Below are 23,605 nucleotides of genomic sequence, written 5' to 3' on the forward strand. Positions count from 1 at the left end.
ATTTTATAGATGAACCTTTCCTTTGAATTACTCTTTGAAAATAATGAGACCACATTGGAAGTACAATTAAAGTTCTTCTTGATGAACAGCTACTCGTTTTTCTATAGAGGTTCCCTTTCATCCCAGTCACAATTGTCCCAAAGGCACTTTTATTTAAAGGCACTTGGAGTTTCTGATTTTTTCTTTAAGATATTTCAGTTCTCATCCAAGAAGCTTCTTCAGTTCTTACTAAGATAGGCTTGAGATACAGAAGGATCTTGACAGACTTGAACACTGGGTGCTATCTAAAAGTAAGGCTCTACATTTAGGCAAGAAAAATCAAATGCACAGGTACAGTTTATGTGGCATCCTGCTCAACAGTAGTAACTGTGAGAGGGATCTTGGAGTCCTAGTGGGCAATCATTTAAATATGAGCCAGCAGTCTGCTGCAACTGCCAAAAAAGCCAACATAGTTCTAGGCTGCATAAACAGAGCAACAGAATCAAGATCATGTGAAATGTTAATACCACTTTGTAATGCCTTGGTAAGGCTACACTTGGAATACCGCATTCAGTTTTGGTCGCCATGATGTAAAAAAAGATGTTGAGACTCTAGAATGCAGAGAAGAGCAACAAAGATGGTTAGGGGACTGGAGACTAAAACATATAAAGAATGGTTGCTGAAACTGGGTATGTCTAGTTTGGTGAAAAGAAGGACTAGGGGAGACATGATAGCAATGTTCCAATATCTCAGGGGTTGCCAAAAAGAAGAGGGAGTCAAGCTATTCTCCTAAGCACCTGTGGGTAGGACAAGAAGCCATGGATGGAAACTAATCAAGGAGAGAAGCAATCCAGAACTAAGGAGAAATTTCCTGACAGTTAGAACAATTAATCAGTGGAACCACTTGCCTCCAGAAGTTGTGAATGCTCCAACACTGGAAGTTTTTAAGAAGATGTTGGGTAACCATTTGTCTGAAATGGTATCCTGCCTAAGCAGGGGGTTGGACTAGAAGACCTCCAAGGTCCCTTCCAACTCTGTTATTCTATTCTATGTGAGAGGACACAGATTATTAGCACCAAGGTAGTTTCAACAACCCTCAGACTGTTGACCGGCTGTTTGAAGAGAGTATAAACGCCTTCCATGCCCCTCAAGTTAGTTAGAATTGAAGAAGCTTCTTGGATGGGAAGTGAAATGTCCTAAAGAGAAACCAGAAAGTCCAGTTGTCTTTAAAATAAAAGCATCTTTGAAGCTTCTCATTTGCTTTGGGTTTTCCTCACTTTTCTGTTGATTTTAGTACTTCTGCCATTCACCAGGTGATTGTTACTATAAATTCCACTGCAGAGAACACTGAATGAATATGGAATCATAGTCTACCCTGCTTAAATGTTAAGTTAAATGAAGTCTGGTAACATTCTTGACAGGAGCTCTTGAGGGGTGCTTCTATCAAAAAGTCAAGGTAGTGACAGGAGTGGTATGATCAAATCCCCATTTCTTTTTATACGCACTTTTTATACACATTTTATATGCTCTGTGTGAAAAGCTACAGAGCTTCAACCACACAATCGTGGCCCTCCTCTTGACTTTTTTCACTTTTACAGACAACCCCACTTTGTGTTTTCCACTGTCCTCAAAGCTAGCAGAATGCACGTACTGAAATTTAGAATAGTTCTTTTTTTTTTAAAGGCACACTTTATAAAGCCATGATCAACATTTACAGCATTACCTGTTCAGGAATTTAGTACTTAAAATATTACTGGCAGGATGACACATTGTACTGAGGCAGTCTGGTTTTGCTTTGTGCAATATAATCAACCCCTGGGGTTTGTAATCCTGTAATCCTCCAATTGGTTTATAATTTAGTGGTTATGTGTGAACCCAAACAATTGTACAGGAAATTGTACAGGGTTGTTCAGGAAATGATGCTACTTAAATAGAACATCATGAGATTAATATATTTATTAAATTTACCGTAGGTAATGCTACATTCTCATGTACTTTCTGCAGGACAGCTGAATCCAAAATCATTATGCACACCCACATCCTAAGATTGTGCAAAACATCTTTAAACTTTTATAGAAATAATCTATTTTCGAGCTGGCTTTATAAGCATCCCCTTTTTTCTTTTCAGACATATCCAGGGTTCTGCTTCCTCCTCATTCCCAGAAAAAAAGGGGGGGGGGGGAGGGACAAAAAAGAAGCAAGACCAACAAGCATTGAATTTGTCTTAGGAGACTCTTTCCCTCATTTCTTTAATTGCTCAGAATGGTTAAAAATAAAGGTATAAAAAGAATGGTCCTGTGTACGGAGGGTACCCTGTGTGCTCGTTTGGCTTGTTTGTGTAGGCCCTGCAAGTACTTCAGTTCTTAAAACACACACACACAAACACACGGCGGTGGGGGGACGGAGTAAATAGGAGCGGGGTAAAATACTCCTTGCGGAGAAACAGCTTAAATTAGAACGAGGAGCTCCAGAACTTCGGCTGAGCTCCGCGTTCCTCCTCTTCGGGTTCTCAGCTATTTGTTCAAAGCGAAAACAATACGTCTGAAGAAGAGGGGGGGGGGGGAAAACCCTCCCTTTCGCGCCGCTGATAGGCTCCGCCAGAATAGCAACAGGCCGGGTCAACGAAAAGGGCAAAGCCTGCGGTAGCGGAAAGAAAAGTTACTCGCGGATCGCTGTAGTAACTTTCAGATTTCATCCTGCTGCCATGAGCAGGGAGGCGAGACTCATCGCGGTCTGGAGCGCCTGGCGAAGGCGGCCCTCCTGTAAAGGCGTCTGAGTCTCGAAGGGCCCCTGAGCTTTTTCAGGCTCCAGCCATGTTACTCGGGCAGAACAAGGAGGACCTCCGTCCGAAAAGCCAGAGCGAGACAGAAGAGGGTACCGCATGCACGAGCCTTCACGAACCTCCAGCTCAAACAGGTAAAACAGCCGAATCCGGATTGCGGTCATGCCTGCAGACTTAACAGATGCAGAAAAATGCGCGCCTGTAACTTTCCAGTTTCAAGAAACAGAACAACAACGAGGGGCAAAACAAAATATCTCGGAAACTTTGCAATCGTTTTGTCAGCTCCACTTTCTTATTCCTGTCTTTTTTTAGAAAGGTGCTGGACGTTTACACTATAGGTATATGTACATTTGGCGATCAGAGGAGGCAGAAGGAGAAAGAATTCTGCTTGTTCTATTTTAGTTTGGTAGCATTTCTGTGTGGTGTGTATAAAACTGAGCAAAGACAGGCAGGGTGTGCGCCTTGGAATCAGTCTTGATTTCTAATGATTTCCAGGAAAATCCCTGCGGTTTTCTTGGCATGATTTCAAAAGTAGTTTGCCATTGCCTCCTGCCTCTGGTTGAAGGAGAGTGACTGGCTGAAGTTCGCTAGCTGGCTTAGTGTCTGAGGCAGCACTAGAATGCAAGCCCCCCAATTTCTAGCCTGAAGTCTTAATCGCTATGTATATCAACTCGCTCTCATTTAAACAATAGGTTTTAATACAGTTTTTTTAATACAGTTTTAATGCAGTTTTTCCTGGTCCAGTTAAGTCTCCTTCTGCTACAGCACTTTGATCCTTGAACAATGAATGGCCTTTGCATCAGTTTGCATGTGAGGGCAGGTTGTTTATCTTGCACCTATTTTATTTCCTGGTTTAATTGGACAGACAAGGTACCCAAACTTATTGCAAGATTTATTATAACCTAGAATGACTGTTGTGCTCTTTGCAGTACACCATGAAAACAACACCTGCCTCTCTTGAAGCTTCAATTCTTCATCTGACTATGGTTGTCTTTCCAAATGTTTGATGATGATTCTGGCTCTGATTTCAGAGCACAGCAAGACTGGTATCATCTGTGTTTTCAAAAACCCTTAAGATTGCAATGTCATTATTGTTCCATTTTGTTTATGCCTCCTTGGGTCTTTTGCAGATTTCCAAAAGTAACACAAAAGAGCTACATGGGGTGGATTCACAATGTGCTGATGCTAAGGATTTAACTTTCACATGACAGCTGAGATACTTGGAATGGCTTGTGCAGATGACTGTTTTCAATACACACACAAATCCTTTTAGGAAGCACTTCTGTTCTAGCCAGTGAATTCATCAAATGCCCTCTCTTAAAAGCCTGCAGCAAGGAATGTGGGAGGTTGGAAGAGAACTTGTGTTGGTACGAGATAAGGACTAATGGGTATGGTTGATTAACCTTGACTACTTGCTAGATTAGTTAATTGAGGAAAGAACATGGGCAGGATCAGCCCCCTCCTTTTAAGTAAGCAGGGAGTAGAATTTCATGGAAAATGGCATAGGAGATTAACAGAAGGAGCAAGTACACAGGTAGTCCTCGACATACGATGACAATTGAGTTCCAAATTTCTACTGTTAAGCAAGACAGTTCTTAAGTGAGTTTTGCCCCATTTAGCGACTTTTCTTGCCACAGTTGTTAAGTTAGTGACATTATTATTAAGTGAATCTGGCTCCCGCATTGACTTTCCTTGACAGAAGATCACAGAAAATGATCCCATGACCTCAGAATATAAATATGAGTCAGTTGTCCAGTATCTTAATTTTGATCGTATGATCATGGAGATGCTGCAGCCGTGGTTAAGTGTGAGGAATGGTCATAAGTCACTATTTTCAATGCCATTGTGACTTTGAACGGTCACTGAATGGTTGTAAGTCGAGAACTAACTGTAATTAGCACCAAAAAACCCCCACCCCCAATCTCCCCCAACTGGATTCTGGGTTACGTCGGCTTAAAGGACAGAGTGAGGTTGGAAGTAATAGTCGGAGGGGATTATTGGGAGCTAAAACAACTGCCTCCTCAAAGAGGTCGAGCGGTGTTTACCTTCTTCCGTTGTAAACAACCCAGACACGGAGCTGCCAAATGTCCTATACCTCCTTTGACTGTTGCCAGACTAACACAGAAGTCACCCTAACAGAGGGAGTACTCGCTCTAATCTTAAACAAAGTCAGGAGCGTTCCAGGGGCGTGATCCAATTGGCAGCAAATATGGAACAGGAGCGCTCCCCTGAAGAAGTGCCACCTATTCCTGTGAAGCCTTTACTTTTGGTGTTAGTGACCATCTCCAGAGTTCAGGGATCCCTACCTGAAAAGGTCCCATGTCTTCATTGCCTCCATCTCTTAACATCTCTTAACGTACTTCCCATCTCACCTCAAACCCTGAAGCTGCCAAGCTCGCTTCCCTAGCAAGTGTTTTTGATGGGGGCCATGTCAGTCCTTTGCTTTGTTTGATAACAGCATTCTGGTAATGGGAGGGAATGGGACCCATATATTGAATGGGTCAGGTTTGTTGTGGCTTATGGTATTCTTTCATTAGACCAGTGTTTCTCAACCAGCTTGAGAGCCAGTTTGGCCTAGTGGTTAAGGAGACTGTAAGTACAAGTCCTGCCTTAGCCATAAATTAATGGCCTTTTGGCCAGTCACATACTCTCAACCAAGCTCACTACCACAGGGTGGTTGTTGTGAGGAAAATAGATGGAGGAAGAAATGTTGGATATGTTATCTGCCTTGAGGTATTTGTAAAAATAATAAAGGTGAGAAATAAGTAAAGCAAACCTGGGCAAACCTAGGATGTGTGGACTTCAACTCCCAGAATTCCACAGCCAGCATATTGTTGCTAAGGTTGAGAAACATTGTATTCGACAACTGGCAGATATCCGTTGTTCTCACTTAAAGAGACATCACACAGTCAACACAATGGATATTGACCGTTCTGAATTTGAGGGCCGCAGCATCTGTCCCAGAATGACATTCTCAGATGGTAGGTTTGGGTAGAGGTAAAAATTGTGTTGGTTGATAATGGTCTAAATGTGGATTAGATTTAGATTATTCAGTACCTTATATCCAGTTATATGTAAAATAACTGGTTTCCCCCCCTGAAAATCCCCCATTGATAATGTAATAAAATGATGTTCCGAAAATGGCTTCTTTCATATATCTGCAACATTAATTGGCTAGATTTTGGATCATTTCAAAGGCTCCTCATCCCCAGTGACCATATATGGCTGCAGAAAGAAGTATGTAGATATTAATTATGCAAATAGTTGGATGTATATACATACACACATAAGCATACATAGATACATACACATACATATAATGCATGCACACATATGCACATATACACATGAATGTGAGTATTTTGTAAAAACCCTTTATCTTTTAAATTTGCTGCATCTACTATAAAAAACACTGTTACGTTGTTCATAATTTATATTAGGAAAGAATGCCTAGAAAGGCTTTACAGTATAATTAAATCACATTTTTTAGACTTTTCATCAATGGCTTATATTTTGATTAAAAGAATGTCAATGTTTGTAGATCTTCAAAGTGAAAGTTGATTGGATTGCATTGCATTGCATCCATTGCATTCCATTTCTTCCTAGTATTTCTTTTTGTGCTGTTTTCTACTTCTTCCTTCTCGTTCATTTTGCTCTATTTCTGTTGTCTTCCTTTTGTCGACCATTAATTCAAATCTCTGAGTTCAAATGCACCTGACCATACTGCCTGCCTGAGACTGTTAATATTATATTGATATAAGACGACATAATGTACACACAGTACATTGTTGATATATGCGTGCTATTCAGGTTAGCAAGTTAGAAGTTAATCAACATTAAAGTTCTGTAAATTTCCCTTATTTATCATATTTAAGAACCACCCAGCTCTCTCACAGAGGGACTCTGGGTGGTGTACGGTAAAATATTAAAAGCATAACATGGTATATAAAATTTAAAAGAGGCAAGGAATGTTAAAAGTTAGGGAGCACTTTCAGGGAGCTAACCCACCCTATGGCTGAAGGTTCCTCTACACACCTGAAGCAAGGGCATAGAGCCATGTTTTTACACCTTTACGGAAGGTCAAGAAAGTGGGGGCCTGCATCACCTCTGGAGGGTGCGGGAGTGTTCCACAAGGTGAGGGCACAGCAGGGAAAGATTTCTTCCTAGACCCCACCAGTCAGAATTCTTTGGTTGACAAGATCCACAGAATACTATCCCTGTCTGAGTGGGTGGGATAGGCTGATGTGACGAGATGAAGATGGTTCCATAGGTAACCCTGCCCCATACCATATACAGGTTTAAGGGCTATAACCAACACCTTGAATTGAACCTGGAAGCAGACTAGTACTCAGTGCATCTCAGGTAGCATTCTTTGGGAACACAAGTTTGCCTGCAAATCAAATCAAAAATTTATTGTCAGTGTACAACATGTGTACAATGAAATTGCAATGTAAAATGTACAAATTTACCACATTTTTTTTTTTACCAGTTGAAGCTCTTGGATACTTTTCATAGTAGCCCCATGTAGTTTTTTTTTCTTCTTCTGAAAGCCATTTGTATAACGTAGTGAGCAGGAGTAGGTAGGACAAAAACGCAAAGTAGCTGCCACAGTTTATTGAGTTCTCCCTCTTCATTGGAACGTTGGAACAGCAGGTGGAGTAGAAGCATTCTAGCCTCACTGGGAAGTGAAGCAAGATGTTATCTTAGGAGCATGTTGTTCATTAACCTGAATTCATTGGCAGTAATGCAGCTGAGTAATTTAAGGTTGACGTCTCTACATCCCCCTCTTTCTTCATATGTTATATGCATTTCTTCACTATGAAATATACAAGAAATGCTTCTTCTCGGGGTCATTCATGTGGTGGTGAACGTGTGGGACAGGCACTAAAGAGATCCAGTCTTCTGTCAGCCATGAAAGCTCATTGACTGACATTGGTCAGCCAGGAATTGGGTACGTCTAGTTTAATGAAAAGAAGGACTAGGGGTGACGTGATAGCGGTGTTCCAGTATTTCATGGGTTGCCACAAAGAAGAGGGAGTCAAGCTATTCTGTAAAGCACCTGAGGGCAGGACAAGAAGCAATGGATGGAAACTAATCAAAGAGAGAAGCAACCTAGAACTAAGAAGAAATTTCCTGACAGAACAATTAATTAGTAGAACAACTTGCCTCCAGAAGTTATGAATGCTCCAACACTGGAAATTTTTAAGAAGGGATTGGACAACCATTTATCTGTTCTGTTTGTTTTGTTCTGTTCTGTTCTGTTCTGTTCTGTTCTGTTCTGTTCCATTCCGTTCTACTCCACTCCACTCTATTCTGTCTTTCTTAGCCCAACCAACCACACAGGATTGTGGGGGAAAAGGAAAGGAGATGGCTCAGGTCCTTTATAATTCAGCTGTCCTAAGAACATGTGTCAAACAGTTCATGTAATGTTAATTAGTATAGCACTTGGAGTCAGTGTTGAATTGGGCAGAAATTTAAATTATAAATAAATAATCAATTTTCTTTGCACTTACTTAATTTCTAAGTGCTTAATTCTGTAGTACCAGATAAGAAGTTATCATTTTGAGTAAAGTCTGCTGGAGTTGGCAGCTGTAATGCATTTAATGAAAGAAATAAAATGTGCTAATTGTAATGAACTAACATGTATGGGAAACTGGAACCATACCAGATTATGTTTTTCTTATTTGCATCGTAGCCTTTTAGACATCATCCCTTTCAGTTTCTTCTTCCATGAATTTCCAAAGTTTTGTCATTTGCCTATAACTCTCACTCCTAAGAAGAACTACTGTTAGAACTACTTGCTGAGTAGTGTGCCCCAGATGCTATACATTCATTCTTTTTATGCTACTTTTATGCTACATGTTCAGGAATGACTACAGGAATGACACTGAGAATAAGCATTTCGCTTATTCTCAGTGTCATTCCTGTAGTCATTCCTGAACATGTTGGATAGGCACTAAAGAAATCCAGTCTTTTGTCACCCATGAAAGCTCATGGAGTGACATTGACCAGTCAGTCTTTCTTTACCCAACCAATCTCACAGGTTTGTGGAGAAACATTGAGTGTTCTGTGACCATTGCTTTTCTCTCCTGAAGGGAGAAATAACAAACTACCCAAGTGCTTTTGTAGTTCTTATATAAAAATACATGGGTAAACAGCCCCCATCCCCTGAACCAAAGATAATATACCAGCTCTGATTTGTTAAAGAACATGTTTAATTCTACCTTTGAAACTTTCTTAAACTAACTCTTGAAAATACCTGTGTCCTAGGGAAGAGAGAGCAAAAAAGGGAGGAATAGTATTAATAGTGTAAGCAACACAGCAGTTGGGACAATTATGTTACTCTGTGTTTAAGAAATTTAGATTATGTCCAGGAAAACCTTTTCACACTTGGGTCTCTAAAGCAGTGGTCACCAACTGGTGGGCCGGGGACCACTGGTGGTCCATGAGAAAATTTTGGTGGTCCGCAGAGAAATGCCACCCCCAAAGCACCCCTCCAAAGCAATTAATCCAGGCTGCACCACCCACATGGGCCACCCACCCGCTGGCCACCACCCTTTGGCTGAGCGCAAATCTTACCTTGAGTAGAGCCACGCGAGCTGGAACTGGAAGGTAAGACCAACAGCAGGGGAGGGAAATCTACCCCGGGATGGCTTGCTGATGTTGGTGGCAAAGTCAGTCCCATATTCCACAGCTGCAGTGGTCATGACTGGCCCTTTGATCATCCCAGAGCAGCTCCTCCAGTCCATGGCAGGCAGGTGCACCCAGGTGGAGGAGCAGCTGCTCCAGGATGACCAAAGGGCCAGTCCTGTGTCTACTGCAGTTCTGGAATATGGGACCGACTTTCCCATCAACGTCACCAAGCCACCATCAGTCAAAATTCATATTAGTGGTATGCGGGATTTAAAATTATGAGTTTGGTAGTCCCTGAAGTCAAAAAGATTGGCGACCCCTGGTCTAAAGTGTATATTTTCAGAAAGCTATTCAAGTATAGGTGTATTGGGGAAGGTTAAGTTCTAAATGTAAAAGGTAAATCTAATTGTAAAATCCAAACTAGTGCAAGTCAGCCTAGGCAATTAAACATGCTTGTGCAAGAACAAATTCAAGTGCCTTCATATTTAAATTTATTGCTTAGATGTTAGTAAACTGCTAAAAAGTTTAGAAAAGCTTCTGCTTGTACAAAAGTTGGAAGAACCAGAATTCTACCTCTGATCATTCAAACCACAAATGTCCTTGAAATTACCTGTGTCCTGGAGAAAGAGAAAGCAAATAGGGGAGGAATAGTATAAACAGTGTAAGCAACACAATATTTTGGACAATTCTGTTGCTGTGCATTTAAGACATTTAGATTTAGATCATGTCCTGGAGAACCTTTTGCCATTTTGGTCTCTGAAGTGCATACTTTTAGAAAGCTATGCAGTAGATGTTTGTGCGTTGGGGAAGGCCGAATTCTAAATGTAAAATGGAAATCTAAACGTAAAATCCAAGCCTGGGCAAGTAAACATGCTTGTACAAGAACAAATGCAAGTACCTTCATTTAAAATTTATTGCTTAGATATTAGTAAACTTCTAATAATGCTACTAAAAGAAGCAGGCATTAAATCTTGTGATGAATCATACAGTGGTAGGATTTAAATTTTTTTACTACTGGTTCTGTGGGTGTGGCTTGGTCGGCATGGTGTGGCTGGTGGTGTGGCAGGGGAAGGATACTGTAAAATTCCCATTCTCTCCCCACCCCACTAACCTGCTTTCCAGCTCCGTTCTCCTGTGCAGGGCAACAAAAAAAGACCCAGCCAATCAGCTGGGACTCGGGAGGCAGAGAATAGATGGGGGCGGGGCAAGTCAGAGATTGCCAGTTCTCCGAACTACTCAAAATTTCTTATACCGGTTCTTCAGAACTGGTCAGAACCTGCTGAATACCACCTCTGGAATCATAAGGCTTCATATAATTCTAAGAAGATGATGTTGTTTTTCATCAAAAATCTGCTTGTAAAGGAAAGGTCCTTTGTAACTCAGCCGTCCTAAAAAAGAGTGACAAAGAGTATGAGTAGTGTGCTGGAAATGGCCGCTATAATGCATTTAATGAAATAAATAAATTGCATTATGTGTGGATTTTAATAAAGTAACATGTATGGGAAACTGGAATCATGCCAGATTATGTTTTTCTTATTTTCATAGTAGCATTTTAGACATCATCACCTTCACTTTCTTCTCATATGAGTTTCCAAATGTTTGTCATTCGTCTATACTTCCCACTCCTAAATATTAGAATCACTTGGAGAATAGTATACTGTATGCCCTAATCTGGATGCTATATATAGATTATTTTTATGCTACTTTGAAATATAAATTTTATTTTATTTTCTTGATTACCTTGACTGAAATATGTGCCAGTTATCCATCATTAATTTTTCATTTACCTGACTAAGCCAAAAAACAACAGTCTCTGGTGATCTCCATTTTCTCCATTAGTTATTCACGGTCTCATTAGACTGAATAGGCAATTACAATTTTCCACCCTGTTTCCTGATTGGTGGCTTTTCTTATCCCAGAGCATGATTCACCTAGCCAAATCATATGCTTTCCCATCTATGATGAAATAGTTGGCAGCAGCAAGCAGAGAGGTGAGAAAGAGAATCCAGACAATACATTGCTACACCAGCAATTTTTTCTTATACCATAGAACTTTTTAGAACTTCTAACAGAACTTCTGCTTTTTTTTTCTTCCTGGTATTTTCCAGCAAGTGCAGGATCTATTTTTTTCAGTGGAGTGTTGATCCATTGGTTGTAACAAGTCTAACCAGCTTGTCACCTGAGCCTGATATCATGGGCTGAGAGAGTGGGATTGGTCCAAAGTTACCCTGCCTAAGATGGGTCTAGAACTTACAGTGTCTTGGTTTGTAGTCTGGGGCCATAAGCTCCAGACCAAACTAGAGATCTCTTGCTCATAGAATTTTGAATGCCATAGAGCAGGGCTGTCAAACTTGCAGTGCATGGTCCGGATGCGTCACGTGCTGGCCACACCCACGCCCGGTTTTGCGAAGGGGAAATAGTCGTGACAATGCAGTGACAATGCAAGTAAGAACATTGCTACACCAGCAACTTTTCTAATGTTGTAGTTCCATTAAGGACCATCTATGAAAAAGGTTTCATGCAGTGATTTGGCAGCTTTGGGTGTTTTGGAATATGTTCATTAAAAAACCCCAAAACTGTGTTGCCTTCCATTGGGTTTCTGAGTACAATTAAAAGGTGTTGTCATCACTTATATAGCTCTACATGGCACCAGGGTCATGTTATTTGCACGACAATCAGGTTCCATCTTTCTTTGTTCTACTAGGACCGGGGAGACATGATAGCAGTCTTCCAATATTTGAAGGGCTGCCACAGAGAGGAAGGGGTCAATCTATTTTCTAAAGTGCCTGTAGGCCAGACAAGGAATAGTGGATGGAAACTGAACAAGGAGAGATTTAACCTGGAAATAAGGAGAAACTTTCTGACAGTGAGAACAATCAACCAATGGAACAGCTTGCCCTGGGAAGTTGTGGGAGCGCCATCACTTGAGACTTTCAAGAAGAGATTGGACTGCCATTTGTCAGAAATGGTGTAGGCCTGTAGGGTCTCCCGCTTGGGTGGGGTGGGGGTGGACTAGATGACCTATAAGGTCTCTTCCAACTCTGATTATCTGTTAGTTCTTTATTTGACTGAAAATGGAATGATTTTTAGATATTGGGCATGTGTTATATTACTGGGGTTATTTCTGTAAACTATTTTTTAATCACTATGAATCGCTATGGTGACATGAACAGCATATAACTTATTTAATTAATAAATAAGCCATTTCAGAATAGTGTCAAATGTTGAATTTATAGCTAATAAAATATGCAATTATAATAACAGGTAGTATGAGAAATAAAAAAGTAATTTGTTTTTAGTGTAATGGATACACACTTAAAAATGGTTCTCAATATTAAGTAAAAATACTTTTTGCAATTACTGTTCAGGTTTATGTATTGACTGGTACAGTTTTTTATGACTAACAAAAATAAAGTGAAATGTAGCATGAAATAATTTAAAAAGACCAAGTAAAAGGAAATCTAAGGAAATTAATCATTAAAATAGACTTGGGAGCCAATGTCTTTGTAACACATCTTAGACAGAATGCCTAGCAAAGAGTACAGACTCTGTCTTAAATAACTACCTACTTAAAAATAAATTGTAATGGTTCATGGAAAGCTAATCAACTTCTATTACCTGTTTTCAGTGATTATTCTGAAAATAAGGAGTGTCTCAATCTCTTCCTTCTCCTTAATGATGAACATGGTGATCTGTATTTGATCCTGGGCGCACTATTTAACAACAGTGCAATTAATGGAACACACATTCTAGTCCTTGGAAAGACCAACTTAAATTATTAAAATGTGTCTTAGGGGAAACTTAAGGTAAAAATTTAAATCATAAATAATACAAACCTAAGACTTACAAGACAGTCTGCATGAGTTAAACTTTACACATACACACACAGATACAATGTGTGTGTGTGTATAGATATAGATTGAGATCTTAAATGTGTATGTATATATATATATATATATATATATATACAGAGAGAGAGAGAGAGAGAGAGAGAGAGATGGAATAATAATCTGCAATCTCTCATGTGGATAGGTTTTATACAATGTGTTTGTATGCCTCATCTATGATGTCTTTTCTGCGATGTGTTGTGATTTCCTTGTTAAAAAACCAAAACCAAATGCAAATAAATAGTGTGGGAGTTATTATCTGAACAATTTTACAGTGCTACATTATTTCAATTGGAACTTCATGTGAATTCATGTTGCAGTTTAGCAATTCTAGTATAGTTAACCTAGGTCCTTTCCTGAATCTTAAATCTAAAGGATGAAAAAAACCTTGTGGAAAATTCTTTTAAAAAAATTAATTATGGAGATCAAAGATGTTATGTTGTGAATACACCACTTCAACTCCTAACCAGCCCATTCTGTCATGGAATTGTTGTTGATGACAAAAATATATGATACTTGGTAGGACTCCACTCATCAGCAGACCTTGGTTCCATTCTGGATTCAGAAAACTGACATAGCTTGCCCATGACTAACTATTTCCTTAGTCAATTCTTAATTATCTGGGCTCCTACAGCAGCAGAGGGTGGTATTCAGCAGATTCTGACCAGTTCTGGAGAACTGATAGCGGGAATTTTGAGTAGTTTGGAGAACCAGCAAATAACACCTCTGACTGGAGTTTACAGTATCCTTCCCCTGCCATGCCCACCAAGCCATGCCCACATAACCGGTAGTAAAAAAAATTGAATTCCACCACTGTACAGCAGCATTCTGGTTTTTGAAATAAAAATAGTTAATCTATTTAAAATTCTTTTTATATAATTCTCCATCTTAACTGCTGGAGCGTCATAGAAAAGTATGGTTTCTAAGATATATTTACTGATGCAAAAAAACTAAATTGATTTTTCTCATATCCTTTAATTCCAGGTTGTGGAATGCTCACTCTCCTGTCATCTATCATTGCTGCCATCAGTGGATTTTTGATGGGATATGAGCTTGCAGTTATCTCTGGAGCTCTTCTTCAGCTAACTAGCCTCCTAACACTTTCGTGCCGACAACAAGAAATTATTGTAAGCATAGTTCTTGTTGGTGCCTTATTAGCTTCAGTAACTAGTGGAATCCTGATAGACAAATATGGGAGGCGATTTACCATTATGTTGTCATCTGCTTTACTAGTTGTGGGCAGTCTAATTCTGATCGTTTTTGCCTCCTATGGACTACTTATAGCAGGACGGATTGTGATAGGGGTTTCTGTTTCCCTTTCTTCAACTGCGACATGTGTGTATATCGCAGAGATTGCCCCGCAGCACAGAAGAGGTTTGCTTGTGTCTTTAAATGAATTCATGATTGTTATGGGCATTCTCTTTGCCTACGTTTCCAATTATGCCTTTGCTAATGTTTCTCATGGCTGGAAGTACATGTTCGGCCTTGTTATTCCACTGGGGGTTTTACAGATAGTTGCTTTATATTTTCTTCTGCCCAGTCCTCGTTTTCTGGTTATGAAAGGTTTCGATGAAGCTGCTAGTAAAGTACTTGGAAAACTCAGGGCAACCGAAGACACTACCGAAGAACTCACCATGATCAAATCTTCCTTGAAAGATGAACACCAATATCATTTTCTGGATTTGTTCCATTCCAAAGACAACATGAGAACGCGGCTCCTGATAGGGGTCACTCTCGTTTTTTTTGTACAAGTAACTGGGCAACCCAACATCTTGTTTTATGCATCCACTGTTTTGAAATCAGTTGGATTCCAGAGCAATGCAGCGGCTACTTTGGCCTCAACCGGGGTTGGAGTAGTTAAAGTGATCAGTACGGTACCAGCTATTCTTTTTGTGGACCACTTAGGAAGCAAGACATTTCTCTGTATTGGCTCATCCCTTATGTCGGTGTCATTGATCACCTTAGGATTAGTGATGCAAAATATACATGTGAATGTCACCACTGTCTGTAAAAACCAGTCTATGGAAGAGATTCTGTTTCAGGGAGCAGGAGCCTTCGCTAATGAAACTTTTAAGGAACGTTTTGCTGGCACAACTTTACCTGTTAAAAGTTCCTCGTGGTGGAAAGATGAAATTGCTGACCCTGAGGATCAGAACGGGACAACATTAGTAGGAGACAAAACGTTTGTCAGAATGCATACAGACTCCCAGGTTGCAGTTGAATCGGCCAAGGTGCAACCCTTTCTGAAATGGCTCTCCTTGGCTAGCTTGCTGGTTTATGTTGCAGCTTTCTCCATAGGACTTGGACCAAGTAAGTATTACATATATTGCTTTGTATATTTTTCTCTCATATTTTGGTGTAGTGTTAAGATGCTTGGGTTGAAGTCACTAGAATAGAACAGAACAGAACAGAACAGAATTCTTTATTGGCCAAGTGTGATTGGACACACAAGGAATTTGTCTTTGGTGCATATGCTCTGCCAAGACAGTATGATGTCTAGGACAGTGGTGATGCATAGACCCCGGTGTGTGTGTGCAATGTCATAGGGCTGTGATCGTGAACCTATGGCACAGGTGGCACGCAGAGCCATTTGTGCCGGCACGTGAGCCCCAGCCAAACTTACCTCACTGCGTATGTGTGCACCTCCCAGCTGATTTTCGGCCTGTTTGAAGCCTTTTTCAGCCTCCCAGAGGCTCGAGGGAAGCCTCTGCAGCCTTTGGAGGCTGAAAAACAGGCCCATTTCATCACTTTCTATATTTCTGGAAATACTGGAAGTGACGAAATGGGCCTATTATTCAGCCTGCAGAGGCTTTCCTCAAGCTTCTGGGAGGCCGAAAAAGGCCTCAAACCGGCCAAAAATCAGCTGAAAGGCACAGTGCAGGTAAGGGAGCGGTGTGGTGGGAGGGATTGCTCAAGTGTGTGCGTAGTTTTTGGCACAGGAGCCCAAAAAGGTTAGCCACCACTGTCATAGAGGGTCTGCAAAGGTTTGAAAAAGTGTTATGATTTAAGTCTTGAGTTAAGTCTAGGTTGTTCGTAACTACAAAAGGTATTTAAAAGGGGTCTATGTTGAACAAAAGATTGAGAACCCCTGCTGTAGGAAATAGATTTGTTTGCAAGCAGTTGGATTCACTAGGTCAATGTTTCCCAGCCTGGCTGGCTGGGGAATTCTGGGAGATGAAGTCACACATCTTAGAGTTGCCAAAGCTCCAAATCTTATTCTGCTACAGTGTCTGTCTCGTTAGTAAACAATACTTTTAGGTTGGAGGATACATTTTATTTTATAGTTTAAGAATATGTTTTGAGAGGTTACCTTGGATCAATTCAGAGAATGGTTGCCATCATGAACATAGCTGGTCACAAAACATCCATTTATTTGAAAACAGGCTGGTGATATCGTACCCCATTATTTCCTCTAACTCCTGGAGAATGTGCTTAACCTCAGTGTACCATTGCTTTGTCTCAGGTTAAGGGGATAAGCTTCTAATCAAAGATTGGGCTGCAGCCATTTACCTTTTATTGACCTAGGGATGGGCTATGTTGTGCCAAAGGCATTTTGGAAAAAAAGGTATCAAATGAATTGATGCTCTGTATTATATAGCATTATTATATTTTTTTATTTAAAATATATCAACCAAAATAAATAGAATTTAGATAGGGCAGGGAACTAGGCTGACTTCAAGGAAGATTGTGGAAAACAAGGTGAAAAAATGATACCGGTGGCTGGTGCACACATCATAATAAGCCATTATGGGATCTATTTGAAAATAATGTAACACTAAAATATTGTGGTTTGTAGTTTATGGTTTATGATTCAGGGTTATGCCTGAAGCCAACTAGGCTTTTAAAAAGACATTGACTGTTTTTAATAGAAAGCTCTTTTTGCCTTGTAAAAACCATGATAAACAAATGGGCAGCTGACCAGTTTTGTTCTTGTTTGTATTACATAAAAAGTAAAAGGAATAAGAGAGCTTTTAAAATCGGTTTTGCATTCTTAAATGTGATTAAATTAAATCCAGCAGCTCTTTTCTGCTTTCTATTTTAGTCTGGGTTATTCTAAATTATTAGCAGCTAACAAATGCATACATCAATACTCTCAAAAATGAAGAATTCCCATTGTTTGTAATTATTAGTAATTTTTTGGCCTCTGTGGCTCAGATTTCCTAAAATCCCTTTTGCTTCATTTATCTTTTGATTCCATTGTGGTATTTCAGAGCATCAGGTGGGATGAAAACTTAAATTGTCTGTCTGTTATTTCTTCAAACCTTTAGCAGATTAGATGTAATGAATAGGATGGTAGCTTGAATATCCAACATTGAGTAAATCCTTCCTTTCACTATTTTGAGAAATGCCTGAATCACAATTATTAATAATTCTATCAATGTGAAAGAAACAGTCTCCATCTCCAAGGAAGGCTGCTGAAAACCAGACAAGAACAGGCTTGCCCTGTTCTGAATAATAGATGTGAAAAAGTGTACTATCATCAACTTTGCTGCTTTTAGTACATGATGTTGGTAGGATTACTTGCTTCAAATGCTCAGTGACAATGAATCAAAGCCACAGACCAGGATGGGGCATTGTTGTAGTCTACTTTCTTTTTATAATATTGCCTCATTCCAAACCAAAGCTGTACTTGAATTTCTAGAGACCTGGACTGTGCTTATGGCTACTGTATGGGGCCTCTCACTTTTTCATGCCCCCTCTTTCTGCACAAGAACTTTTCCTCAGAGCAGAGCAAGGAGGAGAAGCCTCAAAAGTGGTAGAATGGTATGGGAGCAAGAGCAAGTGAATGGATCTTGGCTGCCTTCTTAAGATTGAGATCTTTATTTGGCAACTACCTATTTGTCAAGGCTCCGACTAATAAACCCAATCAAATCAGAACTCTGAGAGTTGGCTTCTTCTCAAATGTCCTGTTTATTGAATACATCGTATCAGCACAGCTTTGATGGAAAACTCTTTCCCGCGGTTTCAGTATAATTAAAGTAGGAAATAACCTCATCCCCAAGTGTCACAGGTCACACTGGCCAGTTGGGTTAATTGGCGGGCTCTCCAGGAACCCCTTCCCCAGCCTTATCGGTTTCCAGTAGAGATGACGTCACTTCTCATGAGAAAGCTCTTTGTTGTGTCTAGTAATGCCTCCCATCCTCCTCCCCTTCCCCTCTGTGTGACAACTGAGGAAGAGAAGGATGGCTGCGCCAAATTCGGTTCGAAGTTGACATGCCATTTAGGAGCTTAACTTAAAGGTAGCTAATTTTGAGATGTTACTGTTCCTCAGTTAAGGAAGATTAGATAATAATGATTTCTAAAAATCTGGAGGACTATTTGAACACAATTGGCATTGACAAAATCACCATCAATTGCAGAAGGCAGCTTTACTTGGAACAGCTTGTGTGCTAAGTTTAATAAACAACAACATCTACCTATCCTGGTCCTTGGGAAGGACTTGATAGGTAGAATGTAGGGAAGTAGGACTTGATAATACCTGATCTAGAAAATACCAGATCTAGTCTATATATCTGGCCGACTATGTGACCAACCATATCAATCTGTTATGGCCACCCATCCCATCTAAGTGACCCTGGGTGACTCAAAACAGGTAAAAACAATGGAAATGGGGAAGAGGGTAATCATTTATTTAGATTGCAACTATGCAACCAAGCATTATGATGGCATTGTTTAACATCCGAAATAAAATTAAATGAGTGTCCCAGATACATGCTTAGAAAAGAACTATTGTTCCTGATCAGCAGATGTAACTAATTCAGTTAAGTCAACAGGGACGATAAATCAGAATACTTTCATTTGGTCTCCATGCCTACTTGGGAAGTCCTTCAAGGTCATTTTATGTAAGTCAGCTTAGAATGGAGTTTCAAGGCCCAAACAGGAGAAAGTCAGGTTGTTGTTTAAGACCTAGAACAAAAAACCCATTGTTTATTACATGGAGACTATAAGCTGCTTTATTTTTATATTTTAATCACAGTATCCAAGCATTTTGTGTTTGGATGAAATGCTGTTTTTTTTTAATGGATCATTTATGTGACTTTTTTATTTTATTTTTCTAAAATAAACCTTCCATTTTTATTATCTATGGGTCTCATACTTCTGCTGCTTCTAGAACCTCTGCTATAGTTGAGAATCCAGAATTTAATGGAACTATGAAATGTGAAGTGTGAAACTTGACTAGCTAACTGATTTTTTTTTATTATTTCAGTGTCGTGGTTGGTGTTAAGTGAAATATTTCCTGGAGGGATCAGAGGAAGAGCAATTGCTTTCACGTCAAGCATCAATTGGGGGGTTAATCTCCTTATCTCATCAACATTTTTGACTATAACAAGTAAGTCCGCTGTGGCTGGGGAATTACATAGTCAGCCCTTTTTCTCCTCTTGGGGTAATCCTTTAAACATGTAGTGAATTGATGCATATTTGAGCAGAATTCCAGGAAACTGGGAAAGGCCAAACAGTTGTGGATGCTTCATTGCTGGAGGTTTTTAAGCAAAGTGTGGACAACCACTTGTCTGAGATAGGATGAGGATTCCTGCTCTTAGGCAAGGAGTTGGATTAGAGCAGGGGTCTCCAACCGTGGTAACTTTAAGACCTGTGGACTTCCACTCCCAGAATTTCTCAGCCAGCTTTGCTGGCTGAGGAATTCTGGGAATTGAAGTCCACAAATCTTAAAGTTGCCACGGTTGGAGACCCTTGGACTACAGGATTTCTGTAGACAGAAGGATATTTTTAGTATTATATAACAAAATCACTCCTAGAATGAAAATAAAGTAAAAGAAGGAAAATAGTCATTACCTGTTATGTCCAAGGAAATGGACAATTGAGTAGTATTTTTAAATATTTCATAATATCCTTTCTAGTATCTGCTATAAGATTTTGTTTTGTAAGCTAGTAATTTCTATACGTTGAAAATGAAACTTCTACAATGTTTGTTGAGCATTTTTCAATGTTGAGCTGGTTTCGTTGTTGCGGTTATTCTGTGTACTAAGATGTGTATGTTACAGCAAATTTTGAGTGACCTCAGATTGCTTGTCTAAGAATTTGTGTCCCTAAAGTATCTGAGTCAAACAATTTTTATTCTTTTTAGATTTACTTGGCTTACCCTGGATATGTTTCATTTATGCCCTGATGAGCCTAGCATCATTAGCTTTTTTCATTATCTGTATACCAGAGACAAAAGGATATTCTTTAGAGCAAATATCCATGGAACTGTCAAAACAGTAAGTACAAAGCAATCTGCACATATATTGTTTATATGCAAGTGTATTACAGGTAGTTCTTGACTTAATGATCACAATTGGCCCCAAAATTTCATTTGTTGAGTGTGCAGTAATAGGAAATAATGTCAGATTAAGAGTAACAGAGTTGCCAGCTACCCGCACAAGTTATGCAAGCATGCCGTCACTGCCCAAATTTCCAAACCTGGGAGTTCTCCATTGTGCTCATAACTTTTCTGTCCATGTTTATAAAACAATATGAGAGAAGGTGCCATTCAAATAGGCCTCTTTGAAAACCTAAGACAATGTCTTAATAGCAGCATTGATGCAAAGATATTATTATTTTAGCTGCTATTTTTGATGGATTGTTTTTTTAGGTTTGTAGTTTTAACATTTGTAGAAAGTAGGGTTGTGTGAGACACTCTTAATTTCTTTCAACAGCGCAAGTTAGGTTGTGGAAGCAGCATATTTGGCCTTCAGAGATAGCAGAAGTCATTTTGTTTGCAGGAAGCCTAGTTCAATACTTTCAGAAAGCTTCTGTAGACATAATATTCAGTGCTTGAAAATTATGTGTACAGAAGCCTCGGTTGGACATGTCATAAAAGACACTTAGATCAGCATATCACAGAACAATATGATACCTTTAATTTCAACTGGAAGCTAGGGAAATAACAGCTGCAGTGGTGTGACTAGCCCTGCTTTAAGCAAGAAATGTAAGCACTGAACTTAAAGAATTTGATGCTCTTCATCAGCCTGGCATGTGCATGGCAGTGAGTCCCTTGCAAAAACTTAAATACAAAGTCTTCACAAGTTTAAAAGGAGTAGAGAGCAAACGGTTTTATCTTAGTCAAGCAAAGCATGTGAATATGTATACTAGTGATTTTAGAATTTACTTGCATAGATAAAAATGACTTTTTTAGATCTTCTATTTAAAATCTTAAACGTATCAAGAAGTATTCTGTACAAAGATTGCGCTGACTAGATATTTTGGAAATTGAAATACCCAATATCAACATGTACCAGTTTGAGGAAAGTTGTTGGGTATACAGTATATCAATATTCTTTTGAAAAGGAATGTGAAGCTTATCATGACAGAAATATTCCATTTAATAACTTCTGAGCTGTTGACATAGCATGGGAAAGAACAAAAAAACAAAGCTAATCCCAACTGCTACCCAACATTTTTGGCCCATTGAACACTTCTGGAATTTTGAAAGCCTATTTGCACTTTTGCAAAATAGTTGGTCACACCCACTATGGCCTATATACCAGAAAGCAAGCAAAACTGTAGCCACCCATCATTTTATTTTTTAAGAATTTTTCTGAGATATACGTGGGGTTCAGAAACATTAATGGAAATAAAAGTATTGCTGGAAATTGATTCCTGATGCTTTGGTCCATTCTAGTTCCTGTTGATTTTTTTTTTTAATATAGAAGAGTCTTAAATAAAATCAGGCAGGACAGAGAGTTTGGTAATATGTACAGGTACATTTTTCTGTCCAAGTTGGAACGTAGGGTCTCAAAGCAAAGCTTCCCAAACTGGGGGTTGCAAGTGAGTTGTGTGTGTGTGTGTGTGTGTGTGTGTGTGTCATACTCCCACTCTGGCTGGACCAGACCATGCATGAGACCTCAGTGCTGCGCTCCTCTTCTTTGACTCCATACCAGCAGCTCTTGCAAGATCTGAACCTGCTGTTGACCACTGCCCAAGACAACTTGGCAGAGTCTTCATTTCTATCCTCTTCCAGGGACAGAATGGGACAACTTGCCACAGCCAACTCGCTGTGGCCAATTTGCCACTGCTAACTCACCATGGCCAACTCGCCACAGCCAACTTGCCGTGGGACAACTCACTGCGGGACAATTTAACAATTGTATTTGATTATTTAAAGTAAATTAAAAAATATTTTAATTTTTGTCATTCACATTTCATTCAGCCCCTCCTTTGCATCCTTTCTTTAATGATTCTATTCCACCATTTCTTTGGTATTAGTGTAACTCTTGTCCTGCAGTGAGATGGCCATGGTGAGTTGTCCTGCAGTGAGCCGGACGCGGCCAGTGGGTCATGGCAAGTTAGCCATGGTGAGTTCGTTGTGGCAAGTTGGCCACGGCGAACTGCCACAGATCCTCCAGGGACAACTTTTCCTGGATTTGATGTATCCTGGTAATGAATGTACGTATTCACTCCAGGCAGCCTGGGCATTGAACTTCTTGCAGAAAGCAACTTTGCAACGGGGAGCCAGTTTGACATCCCCTAGGAAAAAGCTGCTTTAGAACAAAGGGAAGGTAAGACTGTAAAAGAGTGTCACACAAATTCATTTAAGCATTTTAGAGGGTCACAATATCCCGGAGTTTGAGAACTTGTGTGTTTAGGAGTAAAGGCCGAACCTTATGTTAAAGATTGTGCTGAAAATGTTTCCTCTTTTTCAGAAAGCATGCCAAGAATCCTTTTTGTTGGATGGGCCAGCGGCAAGACCAACTGATCGGTTCAGCTATAGAACTTTCTAATAAAAGCACCAATGAACAGTTCTTCTAGGCAGAAGCAGAGGCAGATGCTTGAGTCACTTAAGACCAGAAGAATTGGTTTTCGTAATGGGCAACATGGTAGAATTCATAGAAATCCTGCTGCTACATCTGAATCCTTTAGCATCTTCCTCTAAATTAGCTTTCTCTGATTTTTGTTTTCGAGGACTTTTTGATCGGTGAACGTTACAGAATAATGAATTTGCACATTTTAAACACAGAGCTGTCAAACTGTAAGGATATTTCTATGGAAATAAATAATAAAAAAAAAACATGAACACCATGCAGCCATTCATACAAACATGAGAAATGTGTGCAAACTTCTCTTTTAAGAGAGTAAAATATTTTAGTCATGTTCAGCATGTTTGTGCAATTGTAGTCATCCTTTGTAGGCCTAGTAGCTAAGCTCTTTAAAAGGTAGGACACTTGACTATTGCTTCATGCTAAGTCATGAACACACAGACTGCATCACAGGTAGTACTCCGGGTATGTCCGCTTGTTCAGCAACCATTCAAAGTTATGATGGCATGGAACTTGTGAAGTTGTGGCTGTTGCAGCATTTCCATGGTCTTGTGATCTTGATTGCA

At 39.7% G+C, this 23,605-nt stretch overlaps 1 protein-coding gene across 2 annotated transcripts; it reads left to right on the forward strand.

Annotated features, from left to right (window-relative positions):
* Positions 1-2,509: 2,509 nt before the first annotated feature.
* Positions 2,510-23,377, forward strand: SLC2A12 (solute carrier family 2 member 12). 2 transcript variants are annotated; one of them, XM_026705525.2, is made up of 5 exons: positions 2,510-2,895; positions 14,266-15,591; positions 19,490-19,612; positions 20,369-20,501; positions 22,926-23,377. In XM_026705525.2, the coding sequence occupies exons 1-5, from the start codon at positions 2,793-2,795 to the stop codon at positions 23,029-23,031; spliced, it is 1,791 nt and encodes a 596-aa protein (XP_026561310.1). In that variant the 5' UTR covers positions 2,510-2,792; the 3' UTR covers positions 23,032-23,377. The 2 variants fall into 2 exon arrangements, with proteins under 2 accessions (XP_026561310.1, XP_087796816.1); XM_087940690.1 differs by lacking the exon at positions 2,510-2,895 and adding an exon at positions 5,625-5,742.
* Positions 23,378-23,605: the final 228 nt, after the last annotated feature.

Source organism: Pseudonaja textilis, chromosome 1, assembly GCF_049901715.1.
Source record: "Pseudonaja textilis isolate UNSWEBS1 chromosome 1, rPseTex1.2, whole genome shotgun sequence".
NCBI lineage: Eukaryota > Metazoa > Chordata > Lepidosauria > Squamata > Elapidae > Pseudonaja > Pseudonaja textilis.

Excerpts from the sequence above, each read along its gene's own strand:
- SLC2A12 (XM_026705525.2), top strand. The coding sequence starts at position 2,793 with ATGTTACTCGGGCAGAACAAGGAGGACCTCCGTCCGAAAAGCCAGAGC. Across the intron at positions 2,896-14,265 it reads CGAACCTCCAGCTCAAACAG|GTTGTGGAATGCTCACTCTC; the intron begins GTAAAACAGCCG and ends CTTTAATTCCAG. Across the intron at positions 19,613-20,368 it reads AACATTTTTGACTATAACAA|ATTTACTTGGCTTACCCTGG; the intron begins GTAAGTCCGCTG and ends TATTCTTTTTAG.